This window comes from Indicator indicator, chromosome Z (assembly GCF_027791375.1).
Source record: "Indicator indicator isolate 239-I01 chromosome Z, UM_Iind_1.1, whole genome shotgun sequence".
NCBI classification, from domain to species: domain Eukaryota; kingdom Metazoa; phylum Chordata; class Aves; order Piciformes; family Indicatoridae; genus Indicator; species Indicator indicator.
Window position 1 is genome coordinate 52,010,628 of NC_072053.1, and position 26,833 is coordinate 52,037,460.

The following is a 26,833-nucleotide window of genomic DNA, read 5'->3' on the forward strand; positions in this document are numbered from 1 at the left end:
AAATTCTTTATTCATAAATTTATTAGCTCATCCTACTTCCACAAGAGATTTATTTATATGGTATCTTTTGACCAATATCGAACTGCTTACACCCTACTCCCCCCTAAATTTCCCCCAGCAACCCTTGTCCCAGCACACCTCAAATGCCAGCCCCACCTCCTCAGCTCCTTGCCTGACACTCCAGCATCTTCCTCAGCAGCACTGGGATTGGCTGGGCAAACTGGAAGCCACTACATAGCCCAACATCTTGCATGCATACCACTGCTCTCCCTCCAACCTGAGATTAGTGAGGGTCCACCAGAACACAGCACCTAGACCCCTCCAAACCCTTCCTGGCTCTGTCCTTAAGGCCACTCCCATCTCACAGCTCAGTACTAATGAGAAAATCATGGTTAAGAAGGAGGCTTTGCTCTTCATTTTCTCCTCACCCTTCCTATCTCAACATGACCACAATCCCACTGTAGCATCAAAAGCCCTAAGAAAGGTTGTGGTGGTACTGTATAGCTGCTTAGTCCCTTTTCAGAAAAGGAGAGCTGAAGCTTGAGTATGAGGAAAAGCTTTGGGATATTTCCTACAAAAACAAGCAGGAGAATCAGAAAGATACAATGCAGGAGAAAGGAGATTCAATAAAGCTCAGGAATGGTCAGGTAAAGTGTGTTAAAAAAAATAAACACCCAGTAGAAGCCATTGATAGAGAAGTTGTAATACCTGTGAATTGTTTCAATTAATTATCATGAATATGATTTTGGGTACAATGATCTATTCATAGCTCAAAAAAGTTTCCTGGGGCTAGGAAAAATGACACCGGCAAAACATTTGATAATTAACAAGATGCTGCAGTAAATTCAAACCATTTAAAAACATTTGGAATATTGGAAATGTGAACAAAGATGAGGAAAAACCAACAAAAAAACCCTGTGTTTTCCTACTGCGGCAAGGGAGAAGTGCTACATAGGAAGGTGTCATTAAAAAACCACCAAAGATAAGGCTAATTAAAGAATTCGTATTTAGCTTTTACAGTATGTCATTGACTGTATTACTGGAGTATGAAAAACATGGTCTGACCAAAATCAAGAGCTTAGACTGACAAAAAGTTCTTTGAACAAATTACAACAAAAGAAAGCAAGCGTAGTTTAATGTCCTAGCTTTTGCCGGAACTCATAAGCTGTTACAGGATTAAGGGTGCTACTTACAGCTTGCACATCATCTTTGGTCATTAAGTTTAGCCTGAAAACTGATTTGTCTGAGTTGTTCTCCCCTCACCAATCCTCTCTTAAACCATCAAACTATCCAGAGCAGCATTTGGTGTGTTCCAAATCCCTCACAGCAGGTTTGAATTTTTGTTCTTTCCATAACAAAGCAAGAGCTTACAATTTTGAATTTACGACAAGAAGTTTCTGCTTTGTACAAGAATGATTTGTTACTTCCTTGTTCTCTGCAGAATAATGGGCTTGGCCTCATTAAAAGCCAAAGCAGGCATACAGGTAACAGTCTTCATAATCCCATTAGCCAGGAGAAGTTGATTTTGGGGAGGCCTATCACTCAGTTTAGTTTGTTACAAGAGATGGCAAACTCAGCCAGGACAGATTTTGTGTGTCCTCTGAACAGGGCAGATTTTCTTTGGTTTTTGTTCTCTAAGTGTTCTTTGCTCACTCCAATATAGATATTGCACTATACAATCCCTCTTTGTTTGTTACTAAATGGCAAGGTTTACTTTCAGAATGCAATTAGTATATGATATCTCAGAAGATGAACAGCTACTGTAAATACGAATAAAAGCTCATGCACCAGAGTTCTTCTGTTACTGCTTTGTTTTTACAAGACACATAGCACTAACCTGCATAACTTCCATAGGAGACTCCATGTAAATATAAGGAAAACCTTTTTCTTGTGAGAACACTGGAACAGGCTGCCCAGGGAGGTTGGAAAGTCTGCTTTCTCTGCAGACATTCAAAACCCGCTTGGATGCATTCCTGTGTGACCTACCGTAGGTAATCCTGCTCTGTCAGGGGGGTTGGAATCGATCTTTTGAGGTCCCTTCCAACCCATAACATTCTGATTCTGTGAAAATGTGCCACAAATAATTTAGAAAGACAATGTTTCAACAAATTAGTATTTCTAGTCAATGTATTGTGTATGCATGGTCATGAGAATTCAAAACAGGGGCCTAGAGAGCCCAGTGACATGAAGTGCTTGATCCCCTTCAGCTGTCTTTTGAACTATGAGCAGTACCTGTTTTGCCATGCTGCCTGGTGCTCAGCCCCTCTGCCTCAGCTCTGTAAGTGGAATGGATGATTTTCTCTCAGCTCATTTAGATCAGTGGACACTAATACAACAGGAAATAAAAAAATTGAATTTACTGAGCTCCCTGGGCAGCCACCAGTTACCAAAAGACCTCAGCTGAGTTTGAAAACAGCAATGCTCTTGATTGCAAAATGTTTTTTTTCCTTTCTGCTGCCCTCCACACACTCACATTTGATCAATACATCATTCCAATTCACAAATACACATCTTCCTCAGGAGGCTCTGAACGAACTAAGTACTACTGCAAGCTCAAAGAAAATGTTGGAATTTATTTTTTATGTAGCAAACTATCTATATATTATATATACATAAAACAAAATTCCATATATCCATCTGGATTCACAGGAAAAGTCATCTCTTTTAATAAAAGGTCCTGTAAAACTGAGGTAAGGTACAAGATTAGAGAGGGAGCTCTAGCAGAAATGACAGTGGATGAAATTCATTGCATATCACACTATGAAGAACACATAGGAATTTATTTAAACATGATAGAGGTGCATTTCCTAGCAGCAATGAATTTAATGCCAAAATCTATCAGAACTAATGTGTGCCCCATGACTTTTATACTCAGCAGTTACAGAATGAATCAGCTTCATATCACTGTAGCTGCTTCAAAATCAAACATTTATTAAGCATATTCACATAGAACGAAATAGCCAAACAGCTGTTCCTACTCTGGCCAAGGCTAGATAAAGCAGAGGCAATTATCTTTTTTTTTTTTTTTAAGAGTAGCTTCATAAATTATTTTTCCATTTTGTTACTTCAATTTTCACACGTACTAACATAATTAAAATATGCAGTAACTTTTGCCCATCCATAAAATGGCATTTCTGGGTAAGGCTCCTCTTACATCTCATCTCCCATCTTCTAATGCAAAGGATCTGGGGGCAGCAAAACCAATCACTAATACTTAAGCTTCCTGGAATACACTAGCTACAAACATACCTAGGATAGTAATTTGTATCCTCCTTCAACCACACATAATACAGTCTTTATTTGGCAAATAGCAAAGTTGTTTCACACTATGCCAAAGGTCAGCTTTTGCTGTATTAATAGCTGCACTGGGAGGATCATTGTTGTGCTATCCCACATTTTTTCCAGGGCCTGGAGATGCAATTTCCTACAATCTGCAGGCAATTTCCCACCAATTTTCCTGGGGAGCTAATAGGCTGTGACAGGAGATGGAGCTAGCAAGCAGCAGGCAGCTTTAGAAAAGACAAATTGCATTTCTAACACCTAACTGGGTAATCTAGAAAGACAGAGTTTATAGCTTTGTAGTGTTATTGGGCCCCATGCTAACAGCAAATCATTCAAGCTGCTATCTGAATTTCATAATCTTTCCCTTCTGAATTTTTTAGAACCACGTATCTTTTTGCAGCGCTTTTTCTATAAATGAGAGTTAAACACAGATCATGTCTGATTACTAGTTTAGCTGCCTTTTAACTAGACAAGCCTGAGTGCTATTAACATTCAGAAACAGAAATATTCAGTCTCACCACCAAACATACAGATGTTTTTGATTATTTTCATACCTGTGAAGGTACAAAGCAGATACGTATATAAAAGGATTCATTTGTAAGCTAAATTCAAATGAATCACACAGTGCAAACTATGGGAACATTTAAAACAGCCACTACAGTGAGCATACTACTGTGTTATGACGGTCCTGCTGATGGTATATAGCACAAAATAAAAGCATTTTAATAAAGTCAAATATAACTGGTTAAGTTCTCCTACTCAAGCAGTGCTTAAAACCTACAAAGTTAAACAGAACAGCATACAATCATCTCAAAGTCATCCATATAATCATTTACTAGTTTAAATTTGTAAGGTAAAACTAGTAGAGCTCTAAGAATGGATCGCCATACCCATATTTACAGAAATAAAACTGATTTAAAGCTGTTAATCTCAACCTAAGATATTAAAAAAACCTGATGAATTACAGAACATGATTCAAAGGCACACAAGACTAGTAACTATTGCAAACTGCATCTGTAACTGTATTTCCCCTTATTATTACAACAAACTCAGGGGATAAGTTTTGTAAATACATTGCCTTAGAGAATCCTGTATATCTGTATGTTTTTCTTCAAAATCGAGAGTAAGTTTCTGATAGCATGGAGATCACTACAAAAAGTGAACAGTATTAACGGTTATAATTATCAAGATTTGTAAGGTTATTATTTTTCACACCCTCCCAATAACAACAAATCAGGTAGAGAAAATAATCCATCTAAATTATTGCTGTCCATGGGGAAAATATTAGTACTGATATATACAAAATTTTGCTGTAATTCAACGCTAAGGAATCTTTTAAAATTACTTAATGGGAAAAAAAAGGAAAATTACAGTTAACAAGTCTTGAGCTATTCTAACATGCATTTCAAAACTCTCATGTTTAAACAACTTCTCGTTAATATCCCCATTTCATAACTGTGGTTTTTAGGAAGTTACGGCTTACAACATACACTGGCTAATACTACTTATGCAGCTACCCACCAAAACAATTCAGTCAGATTATCCTGCAGTCTACATAACTGAAAACTTACTAATGCATGAGCTGCAAAGGACACAATCTGTTGTTCAGCTACTGGGAGTGAACTGGGAGACTTGGCAATAAAGAACATGGGCAAAAAAGCCACCAAAACACTGCTCAGATTTGAAAATGAAAACTAGCATCGCTCCCACACCACCAACTCATTTTTTTTGGAATTGCACTCCATGGAAACACAAATCCACCCTCTCAAAAATTAATTAAAAAAATTAATATATCATAAAAGCAGTAACTCCTTTTATTCTGAGATACAGCAAGAAAAAGCTTTGCCCTCTGCAAACAATTTTTAATTTATCCTTATTTCATGTTTGCTTGTTGTATTCAAATTTTAGAGTTTTAAAAAGTTACATAAGAAAAAAAAATCAACATAAAAACCCCACCAAAAAAACATCCACATCCACATGCTTAAAGTGTGTTCAAAGCAGTTTCTGCTGGTTTAGAAAATTGTGCAAGTGATTGTTTGAGCCCTTCTATGTAGATGAGCAAAAATTCTGATTAAGCTTCTCAGAAACTAGATCCACAATGCAGATTTTTAAAGTGTCCATTTTCTGCATACCTGGTTTCCACAGCAAAATCTACCACGTTACACTAAGTACTTAAGATGCAGTGGGACATCTAGGTGTGTGTGCTGAGGAAAACGGGATTATCAACTGCTGGAAAGCTGATTTTAAGTTACAAAAATATTAGGTAATGGGAAATGTTAAAAACTGCCTGCTATTTTAACTTTTTTGCCCCTTAGGATTCGACGACTGCTTACGGATGTCAAAACGCCCAGTTCCAATGAACAGCTCAGGTGTTCTTGAATTACTATGCAGAAATACATGAAAAACTTTGTGGAGAAATAGTGAAAATGCATTCAGGTGAATTTTATAGATTATGTTAGACTATTATTATAATGTCTATGTATGCATGTTCCCATTCTCATTCATCCCTTCATGTATTCCCTGCAATGAAGCCTTTCTTTCATTCTGGTGTTAACCAGACCTTACTCTGCTTTATCTTTATGACTCCATAATAAAAGACCTCTCACTTGATGGACATTATGACTCAAGTCTTGTACAGACCTACATTCCCACATTCTTTCTATGTACTTCATGGAGGGGAAAACCAAAATAAATTAAACCCTTCAAAGAGACAGTACAGCTGAAGCTCGTACAGCTTCTCCAGTGAAGTAGATTAAAGGGTAAATACTTCATCAGTAGTGCAAAATCTGAATTCAATACTCTTTAAGCTGAAAATATTAAAATCCACCCTTCTTAGTCATTATGATGGTGAAAATTCCCCATCAAGTCAACATTGCACCAATATAATAGAAAACACGAATGACTATCCTAACTATATGATCCCAGAGACTCGTAAGTGGGGCAGTCTTTACACACAAAAAGTCCAACCATCAAACAAACAAAAAATTACACACAAAACAAATACATTTATCAATCTGTGTTTGTTACTTCAGCAACTTAGACGCTTCCAAAAATTGTACCTGCATCACAGAAAAATAATCATATATACATGAAAGTGTACATGTGACTAGACAGATTTTACACTGATGTTTATAGTAAAAAATAACACTATTATTTTAGCAGTCTACGAACTTCGTATTAATTTGGTGCTCCCTCTTCCCTTTAAAGGAACAAAATATATTGAAATGCCAAACAAGTTTAAAGGAATTAATGAAGACGAAAATTACCTCCAAAGGACCAGCAGCTTGTGCGTTGATGTGGGGAACTACCTTTGTTTGGAATTAAAACAAAAGAGAGGTACTTTGACTCACTGACAAATGGATTGTGTGGAATAATATCACAGTTTTCTGCACAAATGACTTACAAAAGATTATGCCCAGTGCATGTATAAAAAAAATGCTGTAACTGGTAAAGGATTTTCTTCAGCAGAATTGACTATTACCAAAGATCTCCTCTTCCTCAGTTATCATTAGCACTAACATCCAATATGTAATTTTTAATGACTCCCTGCTTCTATCTAGCACTAGTGTTTGCCAGAGCAGCATTCAGACATCTCTGAACACCAAGCACCACACAGTAAAGAATGTCCCAGAAAGGGAATAATCAATTTTTGTAAATTAAATTGACCAAAAAGAAATACATTTTTAAAAAATCAATTACCCACACCACAGTTGTGGCAGTTTAGGCTGGGTGCCTCCTGTTACTGCCACATAAATTACAGCTCCTCTGTCCCAAGTGTCTAATCCAGTAAAGTGGACACAGGAAACGGCGTATTTCTACCCATAAATCCTGAGCGCTATAAATCCATCTGCAAGGTCATTCTCTTCCGCTTTCTTCCTTCTCAGCTCCCATGGGAGATGCTTCCCTATCAGGTAATGGTGGGGGAGTATCTCAAGGCCACTTAGGCCTGTCTAGTCCTAGTGCCAGGAGGAGAGCAGGGGGGCAGTCTCAAACCTGGCCAACCTGAGCCTAGCCTAGTGGGGGGGGCAGGGAGATGAAAGAGCCCTGGGGGTTTGGGGTATATGCTCAGGTGGGGAGAAGGGAAGAGTTGGAAGGTCTTTGGGTGTTGTATAAGGTCTTGAAAGCAATTTTTGCTATCAAGCGAGACAAGGTGAAAGGACCTGCCAGAGAAATCCAGTTTCTGAGAGTGCAGTGGCAAGATGGTCACCGTCACATTCCAATGGATGTAATAAACAAAGTCTCCACCATGACAAATCCTATCAATAAGGAAGAAACTCTTTGTTTCTTAGGCATAGTGGGATTTCAGAGACTGCACATTCCTGGACACAGTCAGATTGTGAAACCTCTCTACGATGTGACTTGGAAGAGCAACAGTTTCCAGTGGGGTCCTGAGCAACAAGCAGCCTTTCACCAAATAAAGCGAGAAGTAGTCCAAGCAATGGGTCTGGGACCTGTCCGAACTGGTCCAGACATTAAGAACATTCTGTACACAGCCACGAGTGACAATGGTCCAACCTGGTGCTTATGGCAAAGAGCTCCAGGGGAGACATGAGGACGTCCTCTTGGTTTCTGGGGTCTGGCTACAGAGGCTCAGAGGCAAACTACACTCCAACAGAGAAAGAGATTTTAGCTGCTTATGAAGGAGTGAAAGCTGCTTCTGAAGTGATTGGAACTGAATCACAACTTCTTCTAGCTCCTAGATTGCCAGTTCTGAATTGGATGTTCAAAGGCAAAGGTTCTTCACCACATCATGCAACAGATGCTACCTGGTCTAAGTGGATGGCTCTGATAACACAGAGAGCTCGAATGGGAAATCTCGAAAGGCCTGGTTTGGTGGAGGTGATCACAAACTGGCCAGAAGGCACAAGCTGTGCAAAACCTCCAGAGGAGAGAGTAACTCGTGCTGAGGAAGCTCCTCCTTACAGTGATCTGTCTGATAATGAAAAGAAATACGCTTTGTTCACGGTTCCTGTTGTCTTGTTGGAAACAAGTGCAGATGGAAGCCTGCAGTGTGGAGTCCAACACACAGAGTTGGAGAGGCAAGAGATGGAGAAGGAGAATCCAGTCAATTTGCAGAGGTAAAAGCTGTCCAGCTAGCTCTTAACGTAGCTGAACGTGAGAGATGGCCAAAGCTTTATCTCTACACCGACTCATGGATGGTAGCTAATGCCTTGTGGGGTTGGCTGAAAGACTGGAAAAAGAATGGATGGCAGAGAAAAGGAAAGCCTATCTGGGCTGCAGATCTGTGGCAAGACACTTCTGTTCGCATTGAGAGAATCCCAGTGAAAGTGAGACACATTGATGCTCACATTCCGAAGATCAAAGCTACAGAGGAACAACACCACCGCCATCAGGCAGATCTAGCTGCAAGAGTTTCCCAGGTGGACACAAACTCTGATCCTGATCCTGATCTTGACTGGAAACACCGAGGTGAGCTGTTCTTAGCTCGGTGGGCCCATGACTCGTCAGGACATCAAGGCAGAGATGCAACCTACCGATGGGCTCGTGACAGATCCATTGACATTTCCATGGATGCTATCACACAAGTCATCCATGACTGTGACATTTGTGCTGCTATTAAGCAGGCAAAGCAGATCAAGCCCTTGTGGTACGGTGACCGATGGTCCAAGTACAAGTATGGTGAAGCCTGGCAGATTGACTACATCACTCTACCTCGTTCTCCATCTGGTAAGCAGTATGTGCTGACTATGGTAGAGGCAAGCACTGGATGGCTGGAAACTTATCCAGTTCCTCATGCAACTGCACGTAACACCATTCTTGGTCTGGAGAGACAAATCCTGTGGAGACACGGAACTCCAGAGAGGATTGAGTCAGACAAGGAACTCATTTCAAGAACAATCTTGTAAAGAACTGGGCCAAAGAGCACGGCATGGAGTGGATATTCCACATTCCCTACTATGCACCAGCTGCAGGGAAGATCGAACGCTACAACGGTTTGCTGAAAACCACTCTCAAAGCCATGGGGGGTGGATCTTTGAAAAACTGGGAGAAGCATTTAGCAGAAGCAACCTGGTTGGTGAATAGTAGAGGTTCAGTGAATCGAGCTGGACCTGCCCAATCAGATTTGTTGCAAAAGGAAGAAGGTGATAGAGTTCCTGTTATCAGAGAAAAGAATCTGTTAGGCAAAACTGTTTGGGTATTTTCTCCTTAAGGAGAGGCCAAACCTGTCCGAGGGGTGGTTTCTGCTGAAGGTCCTAGGCACACCTATTGAGTGATGCAAGAGAATAGTGAAATTCAGTGTATTCCACAAAGAAATCTAACTTTGGCTGAAGGAGGTTAAATTCAGAGTGTTGTGCAGATACGACATCATGCCCAAGAGGAGAATCCGTGAGATCTATGGTGCACAAACCCTGAGAACCCTGAGAGCCTTGAGTCATCCGAGTGTCCCTGTTCCTTTCTCTGCTCCATCTGTGAGGAAACAAGCTGTTTTCTGTTTTTCCTGTGATTCAAACCTTTTGAATCATCTACATCTGAGATAGCCGAAATGGACTATGATCTTTATTCACTCATTTTTTGCAGACATTGTTTAGATCAGACAAATAGTAGTAGCAGCCAATGGAATTGTTTAGAAGGGGTGGACTGTGATGGTTTTAAAAACTGTCTTTTTAATTTTTCTTCTCAAAGTTCAAGCAGAGAAAGTGAAAGAATGTAAATAAATCACTACTGGGTGTAAGAAAGCAAAATAATGATTGTTCTAAACACTTCCATTGGAGAGATAGAAATGTTTAAGGAACTACTACCAAAAACAAGTACTGGCAGTGGCAGCTTGCTCGGGCAGTCTGCCTGCTTCTTGCTGCTCTTTTCTGGCTGAAGATAACATCCTGACCTTGAGAAGCTAAGTCTAACAGCTTCTCTGCTTCTTGGCTCTCTCTGCCTTCTGCCAGGGAGGTCTGGGGGGAGTCCTTCTGGCTTGGCCCCTTCAGAGGAAGCAAAGGGGGCTTGGTTGTGTTTGTCTGTTGATTGTACATATTTGTAAATCTTGTGAATAGTGTATGTTTGTACATATTCTTTGCATTTCATCATAGAGTATAGTTTTGCCTGCAAATACAGCTTCATTTGTTTCCAGACTGAGCTAGCCTGGTTATTGTTGGTGTGGGAGGGGGATTTCAGCTCTCACACTGCAAAAATAGATCACTTCCAAACGCTAGAAAACTGAGAAAGAAGCTCTTCAAAGATTAGTTTTAACCTGCCAGTTTGTGTAATCCGATTTTTTTGTTCAAAGATATCCTTCAGTTCATTTGTAGTCTCCATTAGTAACAGAAATTCTAACTGAATTACAGAATGTAGGAAATGTATGGCTCCCAGTGGTGCAATAGATAGGTTTGTCTAGCACACAGTGGTAGAACTCTGCCTGAATAAACATAGTTAGAATAAAATGTAGATGTTCTCTCCTCATGCATTTCTTCTGAGCGCACCAAAAAAACCCCAAAACTTCTAGATGCTTAGCTTTGGTAACCAACTGCTCAGCTTGGCTATTCACAGATGCCACACATTGATACAACAGTGGAAAGGATTCAGAGATTGCTCAGAAATGAACACATGGATTCTATAGGCCTACATAAAATGTGGTGCTCAAGAAAATTAATTTCAATTACTTTGTACAGTGGATTAGCTTAAAATATTCCTTTAATATTCTTACAAGAAATCAAATTTAACTTATTTAGGTTAACTCACTTCACTTGCAGCCCTGCAAGTATTTCATATTTTTAAAGTGATCCCCTGTAAAACTCACACTTTTGGTAATTTCATTAGATTTACCTGAGTATCTAAGTATAGATATCTAAGTATAGTCAAAACATTAAGAAGGAAATAGTCATTAATTACCACTTCTCTGTAAAATATGAAAGATGTAGCTTATCTAGTTTTGTTTAATCACAGACATCCTCATTTAATGAATAAAGGCTCTGATGTACTTAGTTGAAATGTAGCTTTGCATGAATAGTGTTCAGCTGGGAGAGAAATGTTAGAGAAGTCACTTCTAGATAATTGACCAAATGATTTATGATCTGGCACATATTACTGTATCTGCCAAAGAACATGTACATGGCACAGCAGAACAAACTTAAATGCACAACTTCATGAAATGTTCAATTTTTATATTTACACTATAATTAGTACAAAATTGTTTTTTAAGTTTTCTGTAGCACAAGACAGTATCTACTAGACTTGATATCCTAATATGTCAAAACAACTACTTTGCAGTATGATAAAGGAATCTAGGAAGAGTTATAAAGAATAAGACACCATTTTCAAACTATACATAGTGTTTGCTTTTGCTTCTAAAAAGGTATTTATATCCCCAAAAGTTTTTTAATTTTAAATAAGCAGGGCAGGCAGGGTGGGGAGGAAGGGAAGACTGGTTGTTGGTACTAAAGCCTTTGCTGTAATAAACTAAACATATTTACAATTTATACAAATGTTTGACTTTCAACAATAATACAAAAACATATCACATGTAAAATCAGGAAACAAGTTAATCTGAGACACCACTGCTCTACACAGGACAGAACGCAACTTGAACTGCAAGGAACAGAAAGGTATTTATCCCCCATATTCAGGCAACAAGAACAATTTGCATGAGGTCACAAAGAAGCAAAAAAATAAAAGGTTCCAACATTCTTCAGTAGACTTGGCTTTAAAAGATACGTCAAAACCCCAGGCTACATCTGTCCATCTGGCTTCTGTGTTCTGTTTGTTCCTCGTAGCCAATATTTAGTTGCTGGATGTTGCCTTCTATTTTGAAAAATCAGAGTAGTTTCATGGCAAAGTCTGGAAACTCAGTATTTTTGATCTTTTTTAAAAGAAAACACCTTTCTACTTCTACAATTAAGAACAATTTTGGCCCAGTCCAACTTCTAAAAGATATATCCCTATCATATTTTTCAGTAGATAACTTCATAGACTGTAGCCTTTTTGTCTCCAGAGCCAGTGACTATGTATTTATCATCCACAGAGATGTCACAGCTAAGTACTGATGAAGATTCTTTGGACTAGAAGAAAAAAAGAAATACATTATATCACCGGCAAAAAAAAGCAAATTTGCAACCCTCATCTTAGCATCCCATTTTGGGCAGATCATACAGGTGAAGATATCCAAGTCCATTCTTGGGATTCTGGATGCTCTGTTTTTTTCTTTACAAGCATCACCATCCTCACCTGGAAGATACTGGCTCCATAAGGAGTTCTCCATGCATTAAGAAGGTTATCTTTCCCAGTGCTCACAAACCATTTACCTAGAATATAAAATAGAAGAGCTATGAAAACATACGAAACAGATATCTAGAAGATTGTGAGTTTTCAATGCACATCGGAGAATTCTGTTAACTAATTAACATTATAACAGCTCTCACCCTAATATACACTACTTTTCCTTCCAATTAACCAACACGTGTTGCATACTAGAAAATCCCTGGAGTGTAAGTAGAAATAGCTTTTTATGCACAAATCAACCCTCAGAGCAGCCTTTAGGAAAATGGATGATTATTCGTAGGTAAGTACATTTGAATTTACAAAGTAGAAACATTTATTCATAACTTAAGAAAATGAGATACTAAGTTTTGATCACCATCATGACCTATGACTGTGCAGTAACTAATCAATGAGGCATGAATTAGAGCCTTGACCTCCAGAACTGTCTTCAGGGCAACTTACCACAGTAGGCAAACTTGAGTGACAATACACAACTCTCATGAAGGTGCAGTTGATACTTGTCTGGTTTATTTACATGTAGCACTTCTACATTGCTGCTCTCCATTCCCACAGCTAGCCATTCACCAGTGGGACAATATCCAAGGGAAAATATCTGTAAATTAAACCACATTTACACTTTATTATTTCCTATGAATTTTTTTTTCCTACAGTGATTAGAACAATTGTGAGAAGGAGAGAGAAAATGTCCAAATAAAATTTACATATTTCAACAGCAAGACTGCTGCTCAAAATTCAAAGGACTGAATGACCCCTGCTCTTACCTATTAACTTAGAAAAACAGGAAAAGAGAGCAGTGTCAGGCTATCATTTTGTTCTGAAAGCTAAAAACACAAAAGCTCCAAAATATCGTGTTCTGAGTAGCAAAAAGGAAGACAATCTGCCAGTTGCACTGGTCTCAGTCTCAGCTTTCACCCTAAATATTTCCTTCTCCCTGCAACTTCCCCTCCCCAAGCTGCAAGAAATCCAGTTACCTGTGAGGTGAAGTCATGCTGTTGTAGCTGTCTCCCTTCTCTCAAGTCCCAGGATCTGACAGTGTTATCCAAACCTCCTGTCCAGAGCTTGGTACCATCATTAGAAATGTCAATACAGCTGGCTCCATCTGTGTGGCCCTGGAATTGCCTGATAAAACAAACCAGATTGAATAATGATTTCCTGCCACAGCTCAAGGTAAACACTGTTGTAGTGTTAGTTTTGGACTCTGTACGTGTGTCTTCTCTTCTGCATCTGCTGATGGGAAGAAAATCAGGCTCTGCCTCTCAAAAACATTTATATAAAAAACATTATATAAACATTTTCTAGGTGCTACAGAAATTAATTGTGTTATGGCTAGCTGAACAAAGACAAATACTTCCTAACAGGTTTTGAAAAGCAAAATAAAAGCTCGTAGAACATTGCAGTACAGTAACTATAGTTAAAAGTACCAGCTACAGTTGAGATTAAAATGAGTGCTGAGTAAAGAAAACTCCTTCAGAAAACAGCTTTTGTGTTTCTCTTTGGCTGCAAGTCAGGATGAAAAATAATAAGCAGAGGTATTACTAGGAAGAGATCCAGGTAGACATCCAAAAAATTAAACATAGGCATTGCTGAGTTAATGAAGTTGCATTTTCCATGGCAGAAGATCACAAAAATCTAAGTTTGGTTTAAAAATCTTCTCATTAGTGATTCTCAGCTTTCGGCAACCAGAAGGTCATCACAAGTTTTCCTTAATTCTTTAGCAAAAGCATTCTGAGGCTTCTGCACTTTTCATTGGCAAGTGTTTTTCGGAAAGTCCTATGCCTCTATGTGAAAGGTGGAGGGCAGGCAGGTAAAGACAAGTAGCTTGTGAATGAAGAGGATGAATCACTAACAGCTGCCACAGAAAGCTCATATAGCACATTTTGTTTTGTCTGGTCCTGAAATTCCACCTGTTATCAAGACCAGTCAGCACATGGTAGGAACACCTACAGCAAATATTCAAAAGGCAAGAAGAGGAAGAGAGAGCACTTCTACTAGGCAAGAACAGGACAAACTGAAGATTTTATGTAACTAAAAACTTTGTGGATCTACAAGTTCAACAGGAAGTAAAATTTGCAGGCACATAAGCTTAGGCTAATTATTGAGATATGGGGCATTTAATTGAAACACAGCCAATTAAGCAGATTCTTCAGAGTTGGTGTTCAGCACTTTTAAAATATCACAGCCTTTCCCAGTTTAGGCTCTTTATTCTCATAATATTGAAAGCCATCACTACTTTGGTAAATAAGGCAAAACAGTTTCTAGCAAATTGCATCACTAGTTGCTAAAAGCCATTGCACACATGGAAGCATCTTCCTTCCTCCATCATATCACTAGTGCCAAATATTGACCTGCCATACACTTCAATCGTCTCCTAATGTATTTATTAATCAAAAGTCTTACAAAAGACCTCAGAATTAATTTACATGACATCTGTTATACTCCTTGCAGCCCATACAGTTTTAGAGAACAAATTCCCCCCAAAACTCAAGTATCTTTCTAATGAATGATGCTTTCCTTCAGAACTGAAGCGACTCACATTTTCAATCACTTTTGTAAGATTAATTTTATTACTTAGCACTAAATAAGAATTAACATTCTCTTTATTACTTAACAAGTCTTAAGACAAAAGGGAAAGTGTGGGGATTGAACAAACCAGAAAGAGTTCCCTAAAAGGAATGCTCAGTCTACATTAACTGCAAACCAGAAATGATGCTTCTATAAATCTGTAGATAAATCCAAGTAACTGAAACCAACTATAACTTTTACAGTGACTGCAGGAGGTTATGGATCAACCCTTTAAGCCCTGAAAGCCCATCTTCCAAGACTAGGTCAAAACTACCAAAACTAGTTTCTGCTCAACTTGGGTGCAAACTGTATTCTTTGGATAAGAAATACTATTTACTTTGGTGTTAGGAACCACTGTTCAGGGAGATAAATATTTTATGTAGGTGTTCAAAAAGTAACTTCTATTAATGTCTTCTGTTAAGAAGTAAAGACTCACCTGACTAGGGTCTGATTGTGCAGATCCCACACTGCAATATTCCCATCACTGCAGCAGGAAAAACACACCTTGGAATCAGGACTGATAGCCAGAGCGTAGCAGGCAGGGGCTGATGATGTCAGCTCTGCTTTTATACGAGGAGTTGGAGCTGCCAGGTCCCATATGGACAATGTGCTGGCTTCCCCACCAACTATTAGGGTGCATCCATCAGGCAGCAATTTACAAGAGCGGATGTAGTTATCTCTGTTCTGTAGAACAAAAATCACCTCAGTAATGTTAACACATCCCTGCCAATAACAACCACTAATTTGTTTCCAATTGCATCCAAGTTTTAAACAATACACTATTTTTTTCATTACCAAAGAACTGAAGAGGAACCAGCAGATCCTAAAAGGTTTCAAACACCTACTTCTCCTCAATAACCAGAGACTGTAGCTGCAGAAATTAAACTGCAGACTCCAGTTGCAACAGTCTACTCTCTTTTAAATGTGATGAATGGCAAGTCTTCCATTTCATTACACAAAACCTAAGCCAAAGACAGCATTTCTGCAAGTGTACTCCATCACCTAAGATCCCTAACAAGAGAAATATTAAAGCAAATGACCTTTCACTTGGCATTTAGGCAACCTTTTATGAAAACGCAGTTCATGTCTCATATCTTTCATGTTTTGGAGTTTTATTTTGAAAACTGTGCATTCACTTTTTAAAATTAAAAACATTTCAGTCTTCAATTAATACAATCTCAACTCCTTAGGTGAATTGGACGTTCACTGTAATAGCTACCAAATTAACATGGTAACAGATCTTTAAGAAATGGAAGAGTTAAGATCTTTAGCTCAAAACATACAAAAAAACCACTGTGAGAAGCAGTCAGCAGCATTCTTACTACTTATTTTAGTAATACACAGCAAAGGACAAGTAACGTAGTGAAAATGTTGGAGTACTTAGCTAACTGCTCCATAACTAAAATGAAGGCACCTAGGACTATGCATCCAGACACAGACCTGCCACAGAACAGAATATATATTCAACCACACATTTACTATTAGTCAACAAACATAAGGGTATCAGTAATAAAAGGTAAAGTCTGAAAAACACCAAACCAAAACAGAACAAAAAAATCACCACATTTAACTGGCTCAACAATAAAGCTTTACTTATTTTCATTCAAAAAATATTACTGTGCTTTACAACATTAAATCTTCTCAGTTAATATTTCATAGATGTCTATGTTACTTCTAATAAGAAGCAACTTTTATTGAGCAAACTTTTAAGTCAGTTTTTAAGCAACCTGTACAACCGCACTCAGTCACTTTTGTATCCTGCAGATCTGAAAACAACCAAAATGTCTAACTTGTGGATCACTAACAAAAGCATAGTAAGACTTAACAGTGACCTTGGTACCCTGTCACATTATTTCATTATGTGACTGATGCCCTCATACAAAAGAAAGAGGTCGTCACTCCTGGATTGAGTGAAACACCTGCGAAGGTTCTGTGCAGCCCTGCATAAGCCCCCTAGGGTTCATTCCTTTTAAACTCCTGTGTGAGTTTAAATGTCAGTGTGGCTAAAAGTGGGGGAGGAAGGGGAGTAAATAAATAAATAAATCAGGTACACTCTCCACTCAAAAATCTTAACTGTTATTTGACATTTAGTGATATTTAACTCTAAGCAAACCAGCACTCTTCTCTGTAACTCCACTTGCTCTGTTTTTTAAAAATATACAGCTAAATATGTAAAGCAGGAAATAGAATTACTTCCTGTTTCCCTGTAATGTGAACAAAATCCAGACTTTACTGAGTCTCAAGGAGGAGCTACCCTTACACACATGTTCCTGTTTACCTACCAGGCAGTCCAGCTGAGAGACAGGGCTCTTGTTGCCAGGCTGACTGATATCCCAGACTTTGACACACCCCTTCCCACCCGTGTACACGTGTCTTGTGGGGTTGCTGATGGTAACTGCACATACAACTTCCCCATGATTCAGAGTGTTGATCTGACGGGCATGGCGAGGGATTCCTGGACCGATGAGGGCATCAGGAGGGAAAGGAACCGGCTGCATCTGACCATCTGCAGTAACGTGAAAGGAGTAGGCTCTTTTGGGAAGGGAAAGAAGAGCGAAAGCAAGACAAAAAAAAAAAGAATCAGCCATTTAGAGTGCTATAATGCAAGAAAACCACAGTACTATTTTATTTCATTTATTTGACAGTCTTTTTCTCATAAAAATCAGAGCTTCAGTGCCCAGGCACATGAAATCTCAGAGGGAGACCAGGATTCACAATAGATATTTTCAGTTTGTCTCACCTAAAGTATTTATGCAGTGGGGAAGGATGTTAAATTCTATCTGTAACTCTGTGGACAACAGTCATAGCTACTACCCAACAGACATCTGGATGATTAAAAGTTCTTTTAGCCCCTGCTTTCTAGCCATTGTTTCCAAGTCTCAGCACCATAAGTCCTGCAGCAGTAATCTCTCACCAGACACGACTCTTTCATCTGCCTTCCATGAGACTTTCACCTGTTGCCCTATGGTAGCATGAAATAAAGTTCAACTTGCTCCCTTTCTGCATCTCATCTTTAACATTAGCACCATATATGCTCACGTGCCTCTCTTTCCAGCTGGTAATTAGCACTTTAAACAGAAAATAGAAGCATGCAAGGAAGTTGCACACACCTTTCATCAGAAAACTGTTATCCTCTCATAATTAAATTTTCTTGAAGAAGTACTTTGGAAGAGCTGAATGGTTCAGTTTTCAAAGAAATGTTGGCATTTCTGTAACATTTTTTATCTGCACTTAAAACTGAGAGTCAAGGAAGTGAATCCTAGCAGTGAATAAAAACACTTCTTGTGAAAAGTATACAAAACAACTTCTTCACGTCCACTGTTAAAGTCAGCTCCACACAAGGACCAAGGCACAAATAGCAGGTTTCAGCTGCAGCATTTTTACTTTTTTTCTTTCAAATAATGAGAAAAACACTGCTGCAGAAGTCTGGCATTTATTACACTCGTGAGCTCCTTGTTTGCTTCTTCTGATTTAAGCACATCTACAGCTCATATTTTTGATGTTGCTGTCACATCAGAAAATTTGCTGATGATACAAAACTGGGGTGGGGAGTGCCTGACACCACATCAGGCTGTGCTGCCATCCAAGGTGAGCTGGACAGGCTGGAGAGCTGGGTGAAGGCAAACTTCATGAAGTTCAATAAGGACAAGAGCAGGATCCTGCATCTGGAGAGGAATAACAGCACACACCAGGTTAGGGGTTGCCCTGCTGGAAAGCAGCTCTATGGAGAAAGACCTTGGAGTCCTAGCAGACAGCAAGTGCTCCATGGAACAACAATGTTCTCTTGTGGCCAACACGGCAAATGGTATCCTGGGGTGTATCAAGAAAAGTGTGTCCAGCGGGTCTAGGGAGGTTCTTCTTCCCCTCTACTCTGCCTTGGTGAGACCACACCTGGAATGCTGTGTCCAGTTTTGTGCTCCCCAATTCAAGAGAGACAGAGAGAATCCAACAGAGAGCCGCAAGGATGGTTTGGGGACTTGAGCATCTTCCCTATGAAGAGAGACTGAGAGACCTGGGGCTGTTTAGTCTCGACAAGAGAAAACTGAGAAGGGATCTGATCAATGTGTACAAATATCTGAGGGGTGAGTGTTAAGTGGAGGGGGCCAGGCTCTTCAGTGGTGCTAAGTAATAAGGAACAATGGATACAAACTTAACATTGAAGGTTTCACCTCAACATGAGGAGAAACTTCTTTACAGTGAGAGTGACAGAACACAGGCTGCCCAGAGGGGTTGTGGAGTCTCCTCTTCTGGATACTTTCAAAACCCACCTGGATACATTCCTGTGTGGACTGCTCTAAATGATCCTTATTTTGGCAAGAAAACTGGACTCGATCTCTGGAGATTCCTTCCAACCTTTAACATTTTGTGATTCTTCAAGAAACCAAAGGGGATACAAAATGGTGAGGTAAGAGTTTTTTTTTTTGTTGTTGTTGTTTAAACTAATGAAATTCCACCTCCCTAGTGGCAATTCCATTTTCCTAATAAATTTTTGTGTTCGAAATTGTCCTTTCTTTTCCAAATGTACCTTCCTCCCCAGGAATCTTCAGTCAATGTAGATCAATTATTAGCATTGCATCCCTCTTCCAAGGACTCAGCAATAGGTAATTCAACTTAGTTTTCTGTTCTGAGCTATGAACTAGTATTTTCAAATTATTTTATCACAAGTTTCCAAGTATTGCACAGTGGAAACAGTCCACTCATGGAATATTGCACCCTTCTCAGAAGGGTGGTTAACAGCAACTGTTACTAGCAAAAAAAAAAAAAATATAGTGCACATACATCCAATTCCTGTACATCATTCATGTTTCACAGCTGGACATGGGAGCTGAAAGCCTGCTCAAAGAATACACAGAAATGGAGAATAAGCGATTGGAAAAGATGAAAAATCTTTTTTTGTCATGGAAATGTCCGAGATGGAAAATGCAAGATAAAGGAAGCACAAAGTTTACTCCCTTTCATTTACACAAGATACACAGTATACCCAGTACACTTCTTCCCATGGGACTCTTTTCTTACATAAAGAATTATAGCAATGACAAAAGCTTAACTAGAAATCCACATAATTTCTGTGAAGTGGAGACAGGTCTACCCCAAAGTAGGTATTCACTAAGGAAAAGGAAGCAGAAGAATGGCAATAAGACTGCTGAAACCTGAAAAACTGCTCAGGTTCAAGTACAGAATCCTGGAGTTATAGCAGTTAAAATGCTGAAAAGCTGGGTCCCTTTCTGAGCTCCAGGATCAAAATCAGTTCCAGAATATCTGGTAGCAGTAAGCACACAAAGAACTGAACAACTCTGAAGTCTCAGCCTGCCCTTGCTTTTAGAGTAGATTTAAGAAAAACAGTTAAGCAAGTATTAAGCAATTTTTTCCCACAGCACGTTCAAGATGAATAATCCACTTGTATCTGATTTTATTATTTTGTTAATGGAAGGTTATGACATAAATAATTGGCCTCTGACCTATTGCTGAGATAGGTTGAAGAAAGGCAAGAAGATTTTAAGTGCTTCATGCATGCTGTAGAAATATGTCTCTTCTGCTCTGAAATTGAGTTACCCACTGTACTCTTTAATCATGTAGAACTTCAACAGAATGCCTGTGTTTAAAGTGCAATTATATAGATCATAAGACTAGTCCCTGTTTTTTACCATTATGAAGAGACATTTGTTCCAGGACTGGTTAGTCAGGACTTGGGATGGTTGAGTTTGAGGGCCTAACAGACGAAGCAGTAGTAGTTTCTTACAAGCAAAGACAGTATTTTCTACAGTGCAAGTTATCAGCAATTCACTGTGTACAGAAATGGCTGCATACTGCCGATTTGTCTGCGCTTGCCAAGACAAGCACACAAAAAAGCAAATTTTCCTGTTTGCTTGAAGATGTGTGGAATACCATGCTGACATCACTAGTCACAGCCTACTTAGATGCATCATTTGCAAGGCTGACACTGCCTAGACAAGGAACACTTTTGTTTCCAGAACACAGTACTGGAGACAGCAGTGCAAGCAACTATTTGCTTCTCGATTATTGATGTTCTTGGCTACCTTAGACCTGAAATCTCAAAGCTGACAAGCATTTCAATTGTCCAGCCTTAAAAGAGTCAGTATTTAGCAAAATTTGGTAAATTCAGGAGTTCACTACAGCTCAAAGTATTTGTTGACAAGCAGCCCTTGCTCAACCACCTTTCTCCTCAACAAATTCCTGTTGATATCTGAATTCTGTAACACTGTAAATATGTGGGTTTTGTCCTTTTAGGATGAACTTTTAGAACTGTCTCTGTATGCCAGAAAGTGCTGTTCAGCTTCGTAACAATTGTGGATTTCTACCTCAATCACAGCATCCTGCATTTTTGAAATGACTAGGTTCCGTGACTATCCATCTTTGGTCAAATGACTTAGCCCTTCCTCATGTTGGCCTAACAAACACAGCAAACACAAAAAGTTGTTAAACTGTAATTGCATTCTATAAGAAGAAATCAATTAATATGTAAATATACACTTGTAATTAGTTGCCTACCATGAAAAGAATAGTTACAGGACAAACTTGCATACCTTCAATTTAGGGAAGTGTTCTGAGAAAATATACTGCTACTTATGAAGATATTCTGAACAACAAAAAAAAAATTAGTCTTCTGCTCTACTGGGTTCAAAGACTTCTCCAACACTAGGAACGTGCAGATTTACAATACATCACTAACACAGTAGATGATACTAATACAATCCAGTTTCTCAATTTCACTTAATAATTACAGTCCTCCAATTTCCAAAGTATATAGTAAGTATCATGACATGGTAAGGAGAGTTCAGAATAATTAACTCACTGCCCAAGAACATGTCAAATCAACTAAACTACCTAACTGCCAGCTACTCAGATTGATATAATACATGCAATTCCTGCCTACTTAAAGTACCATGCCTTCGAGAAAACCAAGAAAAGCTTCTACTTTATCTTTCCAATTAAAATAGATTTCCTTAATTAGCACCAAAATACCCCAAGTGCAAAAATACAAAAGCAGACAGTTCCTTCTACCAATGAGTGCCTTTTTTACTTTCATTTCTTCTTTGTACTCCAGTTTATTTTGTTTGTGGCTGACATAGCAATGATTATTAGTGTTTCATTATATGGAATAAAACACCAAGAGATACTGATAAAAATTTGTACAGAAATAACAAAATCTTTAACTTCATACATGTTATCAGATAATTCCACCCAGAGATATAAGGGATGGAAAACCAAACGGTTACTCTACAATATAATAAAATTAACAGTCCTCTACAATATTGCTCATAGCACATTTAGTGAACAATTGTGAAGATTTTTTATTTTTGCCTTCAGCAATTCCAGAACAGCATACTATTCCCTTCCAAATACACATAAGCTTCTAAATTGAAAGAGTAAACATTTACAACGTGAAATTTCCCTTTCCTACTGAAATGAGAGCTGAAAATAAGCATTTCTTTGTCGTGCCTATGCATAACATATTGTGATTTAATTAAAATCATGTTTGAAAATAATACTGAGAAATACATTTGTCCTTGGTGCTACCACTGATTCACAATTTGGACATCTGGGAAGCAATACTATGAACATAAATCTTACCACTAAGCTTGAAAATCTGTGTTTAGTGCACAATACAACATTAGAAGGTGTGGTTCACATCAAGAAGAAATCCACAAGAACATTAATTTCACAGCCATGTATGGAAGACTAAAAGTTATGTATCTTGCTAGAAACGCTATGCAAAGTAAAACGTGATTACAGCAATACACCAGGAACTATGTGATCTAGGCACAGCTAACTGTATCAAAATGACAAGAGTGCAAGACAAGACACCCAATGTCCATATTGGAAGCCCATTCCCAGCATAAGAATAAAATAATTAGTAAGTGATGGCTCAAGCCTGTCCGTAAGGAAAAAAGAAAAACACAAACCTCACCTCACCCCCCGCCCCCAAGAAAAGACAAAGCCAAAGCCAAAACCAAAGAAAAATAAATCCAAAACAAAACAACAAACAAATATGAAGCAACAAAATTACCAAAACAAACATAAAAAAAACCCAAGAAAATTAGACACACACAAAACCCCCAAAAAAAAACACATAAAAAAACCCAAACAAAACCCAAAACACACAAAACGAAACAAAAAAGCCAAACCAACCAACCAAACAAAAAAACCCCAAAACCAAACACCACCAAAAAAACCAGAAGAGTTGCTAAGAAAAGAATAATCCACTGATGGGAAACGAAGAATACAAAACCTTTTTTTATGCATGTTCATACACACATATGCATATCAAGTCCTCGTCTATAAAATTAACTACTGAACTACAAACACCTGAAGAGTGCAAACAGTATGAAATTACTTGTACACCAAGATATCACAGTAGTAGGAAAACGCTGAAAAGCCTCACAGGAGATAAATTAAAAACAAACAAACAAAAAACTCCAACAACACAACCTGCTACTAAATGCAAAGACTAGCTCATTTGTATAATTAGGAAACTGCTGCAGACACTTCAACTTTCTGGATTGCTACCCAATTTCCCAAGTATTCCCAAGTATGTCTGTAGTACTGTTAACAAGATTAGACTCCGAAGTGCAAAACTGAAAGATTCACGTTCAGAAATATAAAAAGATGGTAGGAAAGACTTACACTTAAAATCATGAAACAAGCCAAAGACAAGCTTTCCAGACAACAGTCCCTTGGTAACAGCTAACAGACAAGTAGGAGCAGGTTCTTAAAAGGCTATTAATTTTTCAAACAATCTAGTCATTGAAAGGTCTCATAATACATAGGAATGAAAGAAAACAGAGTGCTATCAGAAACGGCATTCCTTTGGAAAGAGAAGCATTTAATTTTCTCTTGGAAGAAGAGCTGGATGAAAAAAAAAAAAGTCCATGCAGCTATGAGCACACACATATGGGGATTCAGTAGTTTGAAAATTCTCTTTACCACTTGGATCAAGTGATAAAACTCCTGACCTCATAAAACAAATCCAGCATGGTACCTTAATTGCATTCTAGGAAACAACAGAGCTTGAAAATAACCCAGGAGCACTCCCCTAGTTTTCATGAGCACAGAACCCATGTTCTCTGTAGAGAAAATAAAGGTAACTTGCCCGATATACATAAGAGATACTCAAAGATGTTACAGGTAGCAAATGGCATCTAGCTAGTTGTAGCAAATCAAGACTAAAAGAACAGATTATTCTAAAGCTGTCGATGGAAAGATAACAGATCAGTTAACGGAATTTTAGGCTTGTCTCTTTTGCAATTAAGGTACGTAAAGAAGTCACCCCAGTGAATGACTGGTTTGATGCAAGTAGCACAACAACAAAATCCATTACAGAAGACATCAAATCAAGTGGAGTGTTGGGAACGTATCGAAGTAGGAGACTTACAAAGCAGCATGAATAAAGTGATGAAAACACTAAATAAAGAGATTATTAGAAAGAGATCATTATTATTATTAGAAAACAAACCACGCACACTGTAATTTAGCTAAAAAATAACAGAACACAAACTATAGCAATATACATGTGCTGCATTTTTGCCTTGAATAGTGCAACAACTGGAACTCAGCCACAAAAATTTTCTCACTGAACAAAAACAGGTTTTCATAGCTTATAATATGAAATACTGCCAGGTGTTAGTAATAGAAAAAGTAATTGAAAGCTTATGAATACACTTGTTTGAAAGTAAAAACTTACAGTCACTGGATTATGTGATCTTCAAAAATATTTTGTAAGTATGCCAAATTGTACTAACATCAGCAAGAATGAGTCTGACCCTTAATTTGGGTTTGAGAACAAAGCCTGTTCCTTAACGTACACTAAATTTAAGTATCCCATCATCTGATGCACAACATCAAAAATTACACCATGATAGATTGCTGGAGATGACATTATGTGACAGGAACACCCAACATAAGAGCTGCAAAGTGCTAGTGAGTTTCAAAATTATGTTAAGAATCTTGAAAGAGTGAAACTACCTTAACTGCTTTTCTGTTGAAAAGGAAGACAAAACTGAATGCCAGGCGTGAAGGGACAAAGAACAAGTTCTAACAGAATGCTGAAAAATCTATTACAATTTTCTCTGCTCCACTCTCTCCAAGAACACAGATTAGTCAAAATTGTACTGTATGTTGTTTGTATCTGCATAGGTACAATTTTTCCAGAAATACTTTAAAAATAATCACATTAAGAGGTCCTACACACTTAAGACCCTACTACACATGAATATGCTCAGTCTCAACACTTTAACAAAGCCAAATAACTAAAAATATTGATTTATACCATTTTAGTTAATTTATTATATCAATAAGCCACAGCACCACAGAAGTATTCTGGCTCTATACCCTCTTCACCAACAATTACATTTTTAAATATAAAGAACATGTTGTGAAATTTATACTATATCTGCGCACCACCTGCTGCGCAACTGCTTCATCATCATTTTGCTCTCCAGCTTGCAAACTTACACAGATGATTTGAAAAGTTGCCTACTGCCACCCTAATAAAACAGGTGCCAGACAAGGAGTCTGTGAGTTCACACAACATGTTTATGCTCAGTATAGTATGATATCTAGTTTCAATGTTTTTATCACACATTTTGCCACTGTCTACTGGTCTGTAGCTCCATTAACTTTGCCCAGAATGGAGGAAATAAAAAACAAATGAAAACATAAATTATACCTTCAACAACTTTTCCTTGAAAACAGGTATATGAACACCTGTTTAGGGATATGACAGCTACCATTTCAGAGTTTATATGCTGCACCTCTTACCAGAAGAAATCTAAAACAATCTCTTGGGATTAACCAGACTCCCCTTTGGAATACTTGTTCACTTTTTTTTCTCTCTTGGTATTACACGTTACCAAAATGTTAGAAGCTACTTACGGTTTCCCCCCAGGAATTCCTGCTAGATTTGGAGGAATTCCAGGTACTCTCATGTGAGGAGGAGGATCAAACCCCACCTGGAATGGAGAATGAATTAATCTTTCAGTTTCATTCAGCAAGCCTCTTTTCTTCACCTTCAAGATACTATGCATTTAACTGAAATGTAGCTTTCACCCACAGTATTAGCCAAGTGCATGTTTTCTGTAGGCACACCTCTGCTGAAGTATTCGTATGTGAATACACCAATGCATATCATGCATTCACATCACTGACCTTAACACACACACTCCTGTGCTAGCACAGAGCTAGTCCTGGAATCAGAGGTCGTGTCAGCACACAGCCATGCCTACACTATCCAGCTCTGCAAGAACTAGAGCAGATCCATACAGTCTCAGCAGCTACAGGCCCCAGCTGAAAGCTCCGCTGAACTCTGTGGGCACATCAGCTGAGAGATCACTCATGGAGCTACGCTGCAGGGTGCAGGCCTTTTTTACACACTGCAATTCCACTAAACCTCTATATGCTCAATAAATATGTATATCAAACAGAAATGTAGTTTTTCTTCTGAATGCCATACCTTCTTATTGCTTTAGGAACCACATTTAGAACACATTATTTCCACATTTTCACATGAAAGCCCTGTTTACCAGTTTGAAAGAAAACCCCCAAAACTAAGAAAATAGCCATTCTCTACATATATGAGAAGATATGCTTGAGTCCAATCTTTCACACTTACAACTACATGAATTTCTCTGTACATATAGCTGTCATCAAGCTCATGCTTGCAGAATTGTTACAGCTGCTGTCAAGCAGAATAACCTGCTATGCTCTGTTTACTTACTACACCCTAACAGCATCTGTTCTT

At 38.4% G+C, this 26,833-nt stretch overlaps 1 protein-coding gene across 8 annotated transcripts in view; it reads right to left on the bottom strand.

The window, feature by feature from the left end:
- Nucleotides 1–11,476: 11,476 nt before the first annotated feature.
- The window catches only part of LOC128979196 (transducin-like enhancer protein 1), a 72,525-nt gene continuing 57,168 nt past the window's right edge, over nt 11,477–26,833 (bottom strand). For all 8 annotated transcript variants that reach the window (XM_054397364.1, XM_054397363.1, XM_054397358.1 and 5 more), the window contains 7 exons: nt 25,969–26,045; nt 17,358–17,607; nt 15,512–15,759; nt 13,485–13,632; nt 12,955–13,105; nt 12,460–12,536; nt 11,477–12,293 (listed from right to left, as the gene is read on the bottom strand). In XM_054397364.1, the coding sequence (XP_054253339.1) occupies nt 12,186–12,293; nt 12,460–12,536; nt 12,955–13,105; nt 13,485–13,632; nt 15,512–15,759; nt 17,358–17,607; nt 25,969–26,045 (1,059 nt within the window). In that variant the 3' untranslated portion in view covers nt 11,477–12,185. The remainder of the gene's footprint in view (nt 12,294–12,459; nt 12,537–12,954; nt 13,106–13,484; nt 13,633–15,511; nt 15,760–17,357; nt 17,608–25,968; nt 26,046–26,833) is intronic.